We start from the raw sequence: 12,743 nt of genomic DNA, 5'->3' as shown, positions 1-12,743 counted from the left end.
GCAGAAACATGCATTTACCATCAACCGCTGTGGGTCCCAGGGCAAACAGCGGGAGGGCGACCGGGCAGTTCGCTAGGACGGCAGTGGGCATCCCCGCCGGGCACCACGGAGCGGGTCTCCGTTCCCCAGAGGGGAGGCACATCCTCACTTGGGCAGGGGCGGCAGTACAGTGTGGCTTGCACACAGCAGCCGGGCACCACAGACTTCCCTCTGAGCCCTGCCAGGAATGTGCCAACACAGCTGGGTGTGGCCCAAAAAGGGGAGAGGGGAGGGAGGAACAGGGAGGGGAGGGGGAAGTTTGCCACTTCTTGGAATTTTTCATTTTTTTATTTGGGGGGCCACACCCGACTGTCCTCAGAGCTTACTGCAGGCTCCGCACTCAGGGACCGTATGGGATGCCGGAGACTGATGGGGGTCAGCTGCGGGCAAGCCAAGCGCCTGCTGTCCCATCACTCGGAAATTATCTCAGACGGCTGGTTTACAGAGGTCACTCACGGAAACCAGAAAGCCATGCTGATTTCCAAGAGTTGTATTTGCCAAAACCTTGAGAAGGTGTTGGTTCCTTGTGATGCCCCAATTTCCCTTCTGTGCATATAACCTTCTAGGCTAGGGACACGGACCCTTCAGGGTAAAGAGACCCCAGCCTGGACGATAGGGTCAGAGCAGAGGAAGCGGGTGGATGAGCTGAGAGGAGCTGATGAATTCAGACAGCCTCGGGCAGCACTGAAGATGATGACGGGATTAAGGCACGTGGCGGGCACGTAACGGACTGGGTCGATCCTGTTCCCTGAGCCTCACGCTAAGCCCTGACCCAATCAGCAAAAACTCCTAGAGAAGCACCCACCCCAGCCTCTTGAGCTCTGAGGTATACTCCTCACTCCCCCCCGCCCAAAAGTGGTACTCAGGTAGTTTAAAAAAAAAGACACCAGGAACTCAACAGAAAAGCTGAAAATCTGACTTTTGAAAATTCTACTGGTTAAAGTGAATTCCCCACTTAAAGGCCTCAAATCCTAGAAGTCTATGAATTTTCTTTCACCATTAAGAAGAAGGGGCTGGAGGGGATGCAGCGATAGTACGATGGGAAAGAGCCATTCCTGGGTGCAGAACCAGGAGTAACCTGACCACTGCGGGGTGTGGGCCAAAACTATCACCAAAACCTGGGGCTGGAGAGATAGTGCAGCAGGTCAGGCGCTTGCCTTGCCCCTGGCCAACCTGGATTCAGTCCCCAGCATCCCAAATGGTCTCAAGCCACGCCAGGGGTGACTCCTGAGTGCACAGCTAGGAGTAAGCCGGAGTATTGCTAGGCATGGCCCCAGACTGCTTCACGGTAAAACGCTGACCACATACATAAACACAACATGACCAAACTAAAGAAATAGAATTGGGTTAACTGGTCATCAGATGCTCAAGGGGAAAAAAGGAAAAGAAGGAAAAAAAGAACAGAAACTATCATACAGTCACTTAAAGAGTATGTATGGAGGTGGGCGGTGGAGTTTAAATCTAATTTTTAAAACGCAGACGCTCAATGTCAATGGGACGCCTGGGCGTCCGGTTGTTACGGGCAGCTGACTGTTAGCTCAACTTTCCCTTCAGGGTCTCCTCCAAAGTCCCAACATAAAGACTGGTGAAAAAATGTTAACCACAGGTACTTAATTCTCCTTCAATTTGGTTCACTTCCTTGAACAAATATGTCAAGGTATTTACCTGAAAGCACACTGTCTGATAATTTAAATACACCCTCACTCGCCTAACACTTCACACTTCAAGTGTGCAAATAACCATTAAGATTCTCCATAACTTTTAAAATTCACCACAAAGGAAAATAAGCCTGACTAACGCGTGCATTAAAAAAATCAGGTGCTTAGCAAAGTAAATTAAAATCAGTCAAATATATTTTTAACTCAAGAGCTGATAAGCAGTATAATTTACATGCCCATCACGTCTTATAAAGTCTAGTTTTAATAAGGCGTAAGATTCCTTTTGTGATAAAGTGCCATAAAAAAGATTTTATATTAAAAAGCCAGAAAGAAGTTGACTGATTTCATGGTTGCATTAAGCTCTAGTATTTCAGGGGGGTGAGGGGTAGGAGAAGGATCAACTCTTCTACTTACAAAGTGTGAACATAAAAAGCAAAATAATGTCCTATTTCTTGTCTTAAATAAGTTTTCCTTTTATGTATACCTAAGCTGACCACTCCAGGGCCAAAGAGGTGGCACAGCAGGCAAGCATTTGTCTTACATGCAGCCAACCCGGGTTCAATCCCCAGTACTTCACACAGTACCCCCAAGAGAGCCAGGAGTGATTCCTGAGCACTGAGCCAGCAGTAAGCTCTGAGCAATGCCAAGTATAGTCCAAAAACCAAAATAAATCAATTAAATCAAATGACTGCAATTTTGTGTTAATTTTTAGAAATAGCTTTACTTTTCCCTACTGAAAATATTTGACACTCAAACTACAAGGAAAACACATACGATCACTTCATGGCAAACGACATGATCAATTTTATGCTATACTCAGGAACTACCAAATGGGCCACTAACATTTGGAGCAAGCTCCTGGCCTTGACCCTACTCTTCCAAGCATCAGCCACAGATCCTGGTTTATGGAGATAAGGTAACCGGCCTTGGTCAAACCTGCCTACTACCTACTGTGCCCCTAAATCTCTCTGCCCCCCTGCCCTCAAGGATACCAAAAATGTTACGTAAAAAAGACTTAAAATAACTCTATCATCAAGAAACAAGAACTAATTTCTCTCTAGAAGTGTTTCTAAAGTTAGGAATTAAAAACAAGGAGAGAATAAAAAAATAAAAATAAAATATAAAAAACGGGCTGGAGTGATAGCACAGCTGGTAGGGCGTTTGCCTTGCATGCGGCCGACCCGGGTTTGAATCCCAGCATCCCATATGGTCCCCTGAGCACCGCCAGGAGTAATTTCTGAGTGTAGAACCAGGAGTAACCCCTGTGCATCGCCAGCTGTGACCCAAAAAAGCAAAAATAAATAAATAAATAAAATATAAAAATAAAAACAAGGAGAGAAGAATAAAATGGGTCTTAGAACGGCCAGAGATCCGCATTTCTGGAGACCGTGGGCCTGGAAATGTGACTACTGGGCAGCTCCATCTCTTTGGAAAATGAAAGGCAAAACCAAGATTGGAACTCATCTGCGATCAAAACAATGATATCCTGAACATTAGCCAGAGAACCGCAATAAGGAAACGGTAGGAGGGAGACCGGTCATGTCAAGGAGTCCACACTTACACAAATGCCAAGTGACTAAATAATCAGGGGTCCTCGAGTTGTACTGACTACGTGGCACTTTTCCTGTCACTGTAACAACATTCTCGTGGGGCTACAGGACCCACCAAAGACATGTGGACGCTCCCCTACCTACTGAAAGAAGGCGCAGTGGTCTCCAGAGCCATGACCCAGAGGGTGGGTACTCAGAGCTGGAGTGTAAGAGGGTTTTGCCTTATGTCAAGTTTCTAAGCAACTAAAAAGTACCATACCAAGGTTCAAAGGACAATCTGCGGTATGTCCCCGTGACCTCATTAAGCACTGGCTTACAAGAGGCAGCCCCGACAATAAGGAAGAGATTCCATAAGGGAAGGAGGGCGGGAGGAGCACTAATCTGGGGCTCCTCTATCAGGTGAACTGAAACAGCACCGACCCCTAGATAGCCTCAAAACACAGAGAACCCGGAAACCGACTGCATTCATTTATGATACGCTCACTGTATTTAACAAGCCAGATCTCTTCAGAATTAACATGATCAAAATAAAATGCAACACATACCTTTTACATACTTAATCTGATCCCATCAAGTACATGGGAAATATGGGGTTAGAGGGACATTTGGTGGTGGGGGAAGGGGGGAACAACTATATAAAAACAATCCCAAGTTACTTTGAGAAGAAAAGCCTAACTAACAATTACAAATTAATAAAACTAATGAACAGGAATGGAAAAAAGAAATGACAAAACCAACCCCTCCTCGCTGACCATCTACATGTATGGAACGGATGTGATCTGCCAGATCTGGGCTAGAGGTGAAGCAAGCCTGGCACTGGTCCCAACAACAATTATAGGCAATATTTTTGCTTGAAGAAGTAGTGCTTCCTTGTCCGTTCATCATTGCTGGAGTTGAGCGCCCACTGGAAATTGTGCTGTCTACATCCATTATAGTACTGCTTATGCTACAAAAGAAGAAAAAAGGCTGTTATTCCTAGAAATTCACTAACATGAATATGATCTTATAAATATTTAAGATTACCACTTTGACATTCTACTTCATACAAAGCATATGATCCAGTCTCCATTTAATTTTTAAAAAACAAAAAAATACACTGCTTTGAAATGTTTCAGTTGATAATCAAGTACAAATGGGGGGTATGGATGGTGAGGGGTAGAATCACAGTACCTCAATATGGATGATTTAAGCAACTCTTGGCAGACATGAGTTTCCCAATACTCAACTATTTCCTGCTAGATCCTACAGAAAAACAACTCTCTCTTTCATCACATTTCATCCCCTCCGTTGTCCAAAAAGAAAAGTAGTAGCGTAATAGGATCCAACTATAAATAATTCACTATCAAAATATCTTACTCCTGGAAATCCTGTTGACCTGCAATCGCTTTCTACTAAGGACTAATCTAACTGTTGCTCCTACTTGCTTCTGTCTCAAAGAATCCAGCAGAGACTGCCGGGCTGCTCCCCCGAAGGGGACCAGGAGAGGCTTCAGTGCACTGTTTCCTGATTTACCAAGCACAAAGGATCTTCCGTGGGCTCCAATTTTTTTTTTTTTAGAAACTCACTTATTTCTTCAAGAAATGTTAATTACTTTAAACTACCCCCGGGCCAGATAGTGCAGTGGCTGGAGTGCCGGGTGCTTGCCTTGCATGCAGCCAACCAGGAGTGATTCCCGAGCGCAGACCCGAGAGGAAGAGTTAGAATAAGCCCACGTACCATCAGGTGTGGCCCAAAAACCAATAGTAGTAGTAGCAGCAGCAGTAGTAATAGCAAGTCTAGCATCTCAATTCTTAATTTTAAAAAAAGACAATGCCGATCTCCGCCAGCTTCTGCTTATTAAACAAAGCACGCATACAAGTAACATACAAGTAACGCTCTATTTACTACAACCTGAGTAACTGGATGTTCTCAACCGTAATGTAAAGTATAACCACCTTTGCCTTCCAGCTGTTGTTCTGGAGGGCAGGGACTAAACCCAGAGCATTAGAAAGTGGTCTTCTGAGTGACCGCCCCACTCCCACACCTCCCAACTTTTTTTTTTCCATTTCTGGATCACACCGAGAGTTATTTCTGACTCTGTGCTCAAGGATCTCTCCTGGTGGCCTCAGGGGACCATACTGAGTGCCAAGGATCAAACCTGGGGAACAGCACTACCCACTATACTATTATTCTACCCACTGCCCACCCTTTTTTTTTAAAGTAATCCACTTTACTTCCCTTTTCTTCAACATCTTCTGCCAGAACGGAAGTATCACATAAAGGTCAACAGTAACATAAGTTTGCATAGGGAACATTTTTGCCTATATGCCTGCTTGCACATAAGCACCAATAAGTACTTTAAGTTCAACCCCCAGCAACCCAGATTGTCTCCCAAAAATGCCAGCAGTGACCCCCGAGCATTACCGGGTGTGGCCTAAGAAAAGAGGTATGCAGCCCTAGTTCCAAGTTTCATTATGGTAATTTTCAAAGATGCAGACAAGCGTATCTAAAAATAAATTCAATCATTAGTATCGGATTGTGAAAGTAACCTGTTCAGAATCATCCACCTATGGAAAATACTTCAACCACAACTTTCAGTACACCCTTTCAAAAAGGACCACTAAACCATGCTTACTCATATGAAACGCTAACATTTAAGCTTTATTAAATTAAAACAAAACATTAATTTAAGCTTGATAGTGATTCGTAATGAACATCAAATACACCCAATTTTTTATTAAAAGGCAGCTAAAGTATAAAATGCTTGATATCAGTGCCTCCAAGTTCCCTTTGAAAATCAATGGTAGAGACTCTAGGAGCATATGCTAAGACCTCTATAATGCTATAGGCAAGTAACTCTTCAAAATGAGTCAGGGGTCGACCCTGCTAAGTGTCTGCCCAGCTCAATCCCTGCCCCAGCACAGCCTGGGGTCACTTCTCCAGCCCGGCACAGACTCAGGAATCTCCCCTGAACATTCATCTCTCCTAAGCATGGAGTCAGTGCTGGGTATGGCCCAAACACAAACTGAAAATATTCTAAACGTTTGATTCATCTGTTTATTAACCAGTGAATGTATCCTCTAAACTCTGACTCTTGAGATTTTATTCTAAAATTTCATGATTTTTATAAAACTCTCCAATGAGGGGCAGAGCAATAGTACAGCGGGTAGGGCGTTTGCCTTGTGCACGGCCGACCTGGGTTCAATCCCCAGCAGCCCATATGGTCCCCCAAGGACCGCCAGAATAATGCCTGAGTGCAGAGCCAGGAGTAACCCCTGAACACTGCCGGTGTGACCCCAAAAAGGGAAAATTAAAACTCTCAAATGTTATCAGTTCCTGAGTTTCTGACACAAATAATCTTACCTACTGTTTGTCTTTGTGGGTATGGTGGATTTTACATACTAAAATATTTTTTTATTTATCACTGAATCACTGTCACTGTCATCCCGTTGTTTGTCGATTTACTCAAGCGGGCACCAGTAATGTCTCTATTCCTCCCAGCCCTGAGATTTTAGCAGCCTCTCCTTACTCGTCTTGCCCAACAATTGGAGGCTCTTTTCAGCGAATGAGACCTATCGTTACTGTTTTTGGCATATCAAATACGCCACGGGTAGCTTGCCAGGTTCTGCCCCGAAAAGATCATACTTAGAAAAAATCCAGGATTTTAAAAAGTGCCTTAGATGTGGAGCTGCAGTGACAGTACGTGGGCAGGACACTTGCCCAGCTTGCAGCTGAGACAGGTTCATTTCCCAACATCCCATACGGTTCCCCCAAGCCCACCAGGAGTGATCTTTGAGCACCACCAGGTACGTCCCAAACAAAAACAAAAACACCACAGATGTGATGAAGCCATCTGCAAAGGTCCTGGATGTATCTGTATGTCTGTGATGTCATGCCCAGCCTGTCGTCTGTTCTGGAGAATGTCCCATCTGCTGAGAGGGATGGAGGAGAGCCCGGTGGAGCCTCTTCCACGCTACCCGTCTAGCCCTGGCTGAGAGCTCTTGCCTCCCTGTTGATCCCCTCTGGGCGATCTGTTCAGGGCTACAGTGAGCTGTCTGCCACGGCTGTAATGCTCCTCTGCTTCCTCTGCTTCGGGTGCCTGCATGTCGACACCGTTCGGTATTCAATTTCCCTTGATCAGTGTGTAATATCCACCCCACCCCCCCACTGCCTCTCCTGTCTGAAACAAGCATGGCCACCCCCCATTTCTCCCTGGTCCTTTTCTTTCTGTCCTTTTTTGCTGTTTTTTGGGGGGTGCTATACCTGGTGATGCTTAGGTATAGTGCAAGGCAAGAGAGTACCCTCCATGCCTTAGAGCAGCAGCAGGTCGGAAAGTGTTTCCTTATCCAGCCAGCCATTCTGTTTTGTGCTAAGGGGGTTTATTCCATTGACATTAGAGAAATCACTGGCACTTAGAAGCATTAGGGAAAGGAGTCCATTGCTGTTTTTTTTTCCGTTTCTTTTTTTTGGGTTACAGCGGCAGTACTCAGGGGTTATCCTGGCTCTGCACTCAGAAATTACTCCTGGCGGTGCTCGAGGACCGTCTGGGATGCCAGGGATTGAACCCAGGTTGGCCGCAAGGCAAGTGCCCTGCCGGCTGTCTTACCACTCTGGCCTCTGTTCTTTTTGTTTGTTCCGCTGGCCACACCAGCAGGCGGTGCTCAAGCCTTGCTTCTACTTCTCTGTGGGTCCCGCAGTGCTGGAGGTGGGGCCCCGGGCTGCAGGTCTCTGAGCATCTTTCCAGAAAGATGGTTTCTCAGTTTTGCTTTGCTTTGGTTTTGGACCACACTTGGCAGTGCTCTCGGCTTAGTCTTGGCTCTGCACTTGGTATCACTCCTGGCGGGGCTCAGGGGACTACATGGGGTGCCGGGGACTGAACCCAGGCTGGCTGCATGCAAGGAAGTTCCCTACTCGCTGTAGTATCTCTGCGGCCCCTCAAGGTGCTTCCAGTCTTAAAATGCATCAGGTCACAGCCCCAAATCTCCCTGTGCTTAAGGGCAGCGGCACTCCCAGAAACGTGGGGTGAGCTTACGTGGCTCACTGGTGCTCTGGGTATTTTCCAAGGACTCTCTTTCCTTCCCCATTTGTTTTGGGGCCACACCCAGCTGTGTTCAGGGCTAACTTCTTGTACTCCTGGCGGGCTTGGGGAACTACAGGGAGTGCCAGACATCGAACCTGGTTGGCCACAAGCAAGGCAGACATTCTCCCTGCTGTACTCTCTTTCCTGCCCCTCAGTTTTGAGTCACTTCTGTTGCCTTGTCAAACAATTTGCTTCATATCATTTTAAATGTTTTAACTGCAATGCTCAGATTTTCATCAGCCACACTAATTATCTTTAAAAGCCCATTTTATTAAGTTTTGAGCAAACAACCAAACTAATCACATTAAATATATAGGCAAACTGAGACAAACGAACCTCAAAGGCCTCTGGTGGCCCAACCTTCAAGGGAAAGTGAAGTACCACCCCCACCAGGCCGAGGCAGGAACCTGCAACTTAGGAGGGCAGGGAAATCCACATAAACGCAGCTTCCCCCAGCCCCCAAGGCATACCTCAGAGAGAACACACAAGACGCCAGACGGTGAGGAGGGATCCAGTGGAAGGACAGCTCCCTTTCTTGCTGTCTGCAGTGCCGGGGGGCGGAGTCAGGCTCACACTTTGTCTCCCTCCTCCCCGCCACTCCCAGGCCCGCGCCCAGTTTCACCTACAGAGTCCAGGGCACTCCCAGCATCACCCGGGCGATGACAGGTGGTAAGGATCAAACTCAGGGCATGTGTGAAGACATGCTCCAGCCCTCTAGCCCCCCAGCCCCCAAATAAGTTTTCTTTTTTTTTTTTTTTTTTTTTTTGCTTTTTGGGTCACACCCGGCGATGCACAGGGGTTACTCCTGGCTTTGCACTCAGGAATTTCTCCTGGCAGTGCTCAAGGGACTCTATGGGATGCTGGGAATCGAACCCGGGTTGGCCGCGTGCAAGGCAAACGCCCTACCCGCTATGCTATTGCTCCAGCCCCTCAAATAAGTTTTCTTTAAAATAATGTCAAACAAGTCAACAAATCCCACTGGCGACAGTCTCCATCTCCACCACGATGAGCAAGGGGACGGAAACACTGCTGCACCCACGACCAGGGCACTGGGCAGTATCGCTCATTCACCCAAGGGGCCCGAGGCCAGAGGTCGTTCGGAGGTAGAGCACGCGCTGGGCGAGACTCAAGCTCAATCCCCAGCACTGAGGAAACAGAGAAGAGCACAGGGTAGCCGGAGCAAGTCTCCGGGTGCGAGTGACCCCTGAGGGAACACCGCAGGGCCAGACCCCAGGGCCTCCAGAGCACACCAGTCAGGCCTGCAGAGAGAAAAACCAGCCGCTGGGAGCCCAACTGCAAGCGCAGGCAAGCCGAGCCAAAGCCCGCCCCTGCTGGCCCAGCCGGAGGCCAAGGGCTCCCCGCACCCCTAGCCTCCATGAAGGGCCCCAGCCTCAGACTCCCTGTGGTCCCGGGTCCATGACGGAACCCTGGCCCTACACAGCTCTTGGCACTGACCAAGGCGACAGGCTGACACAAGGCAGATTCCAGCTCATTCCCGAGAGCCCAAATGGGGACTTCCCAGGAAGCTGTGTCTGTCTGTCCTTCCCTGCTTCCTTCCTTCCTCACTTCTGACTCTGTGCTTGGGGATCACGGTGGCAGCGCTCAGAGGACCAACTGGGGTGTCAGAGATCAGACCCAAGGCGCAGGGCAAGTGCCACCCTGCACGGTCACGGCGCTGACTCTCCTTTCACACTCGCCAGCTCTCTGCGGCCTGAACCTCACTAGCATTTAGAAAAGCAGCCCGTCGGAATAGCACACGCCACCAGGTACTTGGCTGTCTGCTTGGCTGGGGCTTCCGGGGGCCACACCCAGAGTCCTCGGGGTTTACTCCTGGTGGGTTCGGGTGACCGTGAGGTGCTGGGGATCGAACCCAGGTTGGCCACGTGCAAGGCAAAGCCCCTAGCTTCAGTCCTTCTTCGGGCCATTTCCAAAGTCTAAAGAGGCATTCCTTACTGGGTCATGCAGCAAAATACATGTGATATTATGGATGTGATATTTCATTTTGATGGCTGTGACCAATATCCTATGTTAAATGTGACACACTTCACATTTTTTCTTCTTGGGAGTTATTGACTTAAGTTTGCATGCTCCTTTAATTCGTAAAAATGTAATACATAAGGGCTGGAGCAACAGTGCAGCGGGGAGGGCCCGGGCTTTGCCCGGTTCAATCCCTGGCACCCCATGTGGTCCCCCAAGCCTGCCCAAACTGACCCCTGAGCGCAGAGCTAGGAATAAGCTCGGACACCACAAAGTGTGGCACAAAAACAACCCCCCCAAAAAGGGCACAAAACCTCAAAAATACAAAGTTACATAACTATGTGGCCTTTTAGTTAAGTAAGAAATGAAAGCAGTGCTTCTCTGGGGTGGACAGTCCAGTGGGCAGAGCGCTCGCCTGGCACAGTCGACCCAGCCCCCCCATGTGGTCCCTGGGGCACTGCCAGGAGTAACTCCCGAGTGCAGAGTCAGGAGAAACCCTAAGAATTGACAGGTGTGGCCCCAAAACTTTAATTTAAAAGGGGGGGGTGCTATAGTGATAGCACAGCAGGTAGGGTGTTTGTCTTGCACAAGGCTGACCCGGGTTCGATCCCCGGCATCCCAGAGGGTCCCCCAAGCACCACCAGGAGTTATTCCTGAGTGCAAAGCCAGGAGTAGCCCCTGAGCATCGCCAGGTGTGACCCAAAAAGAAAAAATTAAAAAAAAATTTAATCTATGCTTCTCATTATTATGGATACATCTCCAGCATCCTAACAGCAGGTTCTGATTAAGTACGTTTGGGGTGGAACCTGAAATATTATATATTTTTAATTATGGGCCACACCTGGCTGCGCTCATACTCCTGACAAGACTCAGGGACCCACACGTGGTGCCAAGGATTGAAACAAGGTCGGCTGTGTGTGATGCGAGCACCTTACCCACTGTGCTAACTCTCTGGCCACGGCTGGAGACAGTGTAAGAGGAAAGGCAACTGCCCTGCAGAGGGGCAGCAGCACGTAGGGACCCAGTCCCTGAACGCCATCACAATGATCCTTGAGCAGAGACAGGAATATGCCCTGAGCACTGCCATGTTTGGCCAAAAACAAAAAATTAAACTAAGCAGCCTCCTGCAGGCCAGGCACACACCCCGGCCACGCTGGAGTGCTCGAAACAAACAGCTACTTACCTATGATGGTTTAAACAGTAAAAACTTACAGACAATTCGCCATGACTGCTCAGCTGAGAAGGCAAACCATTAAGGAGCTGTCTCAGAGCATGGAGTCATAAATACAAGGACGGACACACGTGCATGCTGTGCTACATAGCCCTGCCAACAAACGTCTCTGGGAGGAAGGCAGGGAGAGGGCCCGAGGGCTGCCGTGCATCCTCCGTGTGTGAGAGCCACAGGCTCAGTGCCCAGCACCTCAAGCACCAAGTCAGGGGTAACTCGAAGTGCAGTGTGGCCCAAACCCCACCCCAACGCCCCTCCCAGCTCTCCAAGGCACTGATACGCGTGACGACATTTATTCTGGTTTGGGGCTACCCCCGGTGGTGCCGGGGACAGGACCCAGCCTCCCGAGAAGCACCCTGCGCTCAGCCTGCCGGGCCCTCGGAAGCAGCAGTGCTCGCCTGTCGGAGGGGCGGGGGCCGGCTACACGGACACAGGCTGGAGTCCTCGCCGCCCAACAGCGCTGCCTGCGGACAGAGCACCGCTGAGGGAGGCTGGGCCGACACTGGCGCTCGCCAGCCCGTCCCCCACTGCCCTCTCCCACGGAGCAGCCAGGCTGCAGGCAATCAACCTCACGGGCCGGCATGAACAGAGCTCTGCTGCTAAGTCTGAGGGTCTGGTGACTTTCGCATCTATGGTATGAATGAGACAAAGGAATTAATGGTGCCCTTCAAATAAAATTTCTGTACCAGTGTTCAGTGCCCTTCCCAGCTCTGGGTCAGGAGAACTAAAGTACAATTCAACTCAAGAGACGGGACTAAAGGGCGAGCTGCTCCCATGTACAAGTACATGCAAGTAAGTCCTGGAGACTAAGCACCACAGCAGAGTAAGGAAGACGCTGAACTGCCGAACGCCTGGGGCCAGAGCCCTGGGACAGCGGGCTGGAAGCTTACCGTGCACACACCCACCCGGGTCTGGTCCCCAGCAGGATGGTGCCCCAAGCCTGCCAGAGTGACCCCTGAGCACCGCCAGATGCAGCCCAAAAATAAAATCCCATAAACCTGTACAATACACAAAGCCCTCTTCAACTTTAAACTCCCATGAAAAGCTTCGCTATTCTGCCTCGTGGGCTAGGCCTGCTAACACAGGCGCCACAGGCTCCAGCGTGAGGGAGGAGGCGCTGGCCTCGCCCTGGATCCCCGGCAACCACACGGTCCCCTGAGCAGCACCAGGAAGGTGCTGAGCCAGGAGAAAGCCCTGAGCATCTCCAGGTGTGTTCCCCCTGCTGCTTCCCC

At 49.2% G+C, this 12,743-nt stretch overlaps 1 protein-coding gene across 1 annotated transcript in view; it reads right to left on the bottom strand.

Moving 5' to 3' along the window:
- Positions 1–12,743, bottom strand: part of AEBP2 (AE binding protein 2) — a 58,565-nt gene that overhangs the window by 28,626 nt on the left and 17,196 nt on the right. The window contains exon 2 of the mRNA XM_055118145.1: positions 3,986–4,193. Coding sequence (XP_054974120.1) covers positions 3,986–4,193 — 208 coding nt within the window. The remainder of the gene's footprint in view (positions 1–3,985; positions 4,194–12,743) is intronic.

Source organism: Sorex araneus, chromosome 10, assembly GCF_027595985.1.
Source record: "Sorex araneus isolate mSorAra2 chromosome 10, mSorAra2.pri, whole genome shotgun sequence".
NCBI classification, from domain to species: Eukaryota; Metazoa; Chordata; class Mammalia; order Eulipotyphla; family Soricidae; genus Sorex; species Sorex araneus.
The sequence above is the reverse complement of the archived record's forward strand: the minus strand, read 5'-3'. Positions and strand labels throughout refer to the sequence as shown.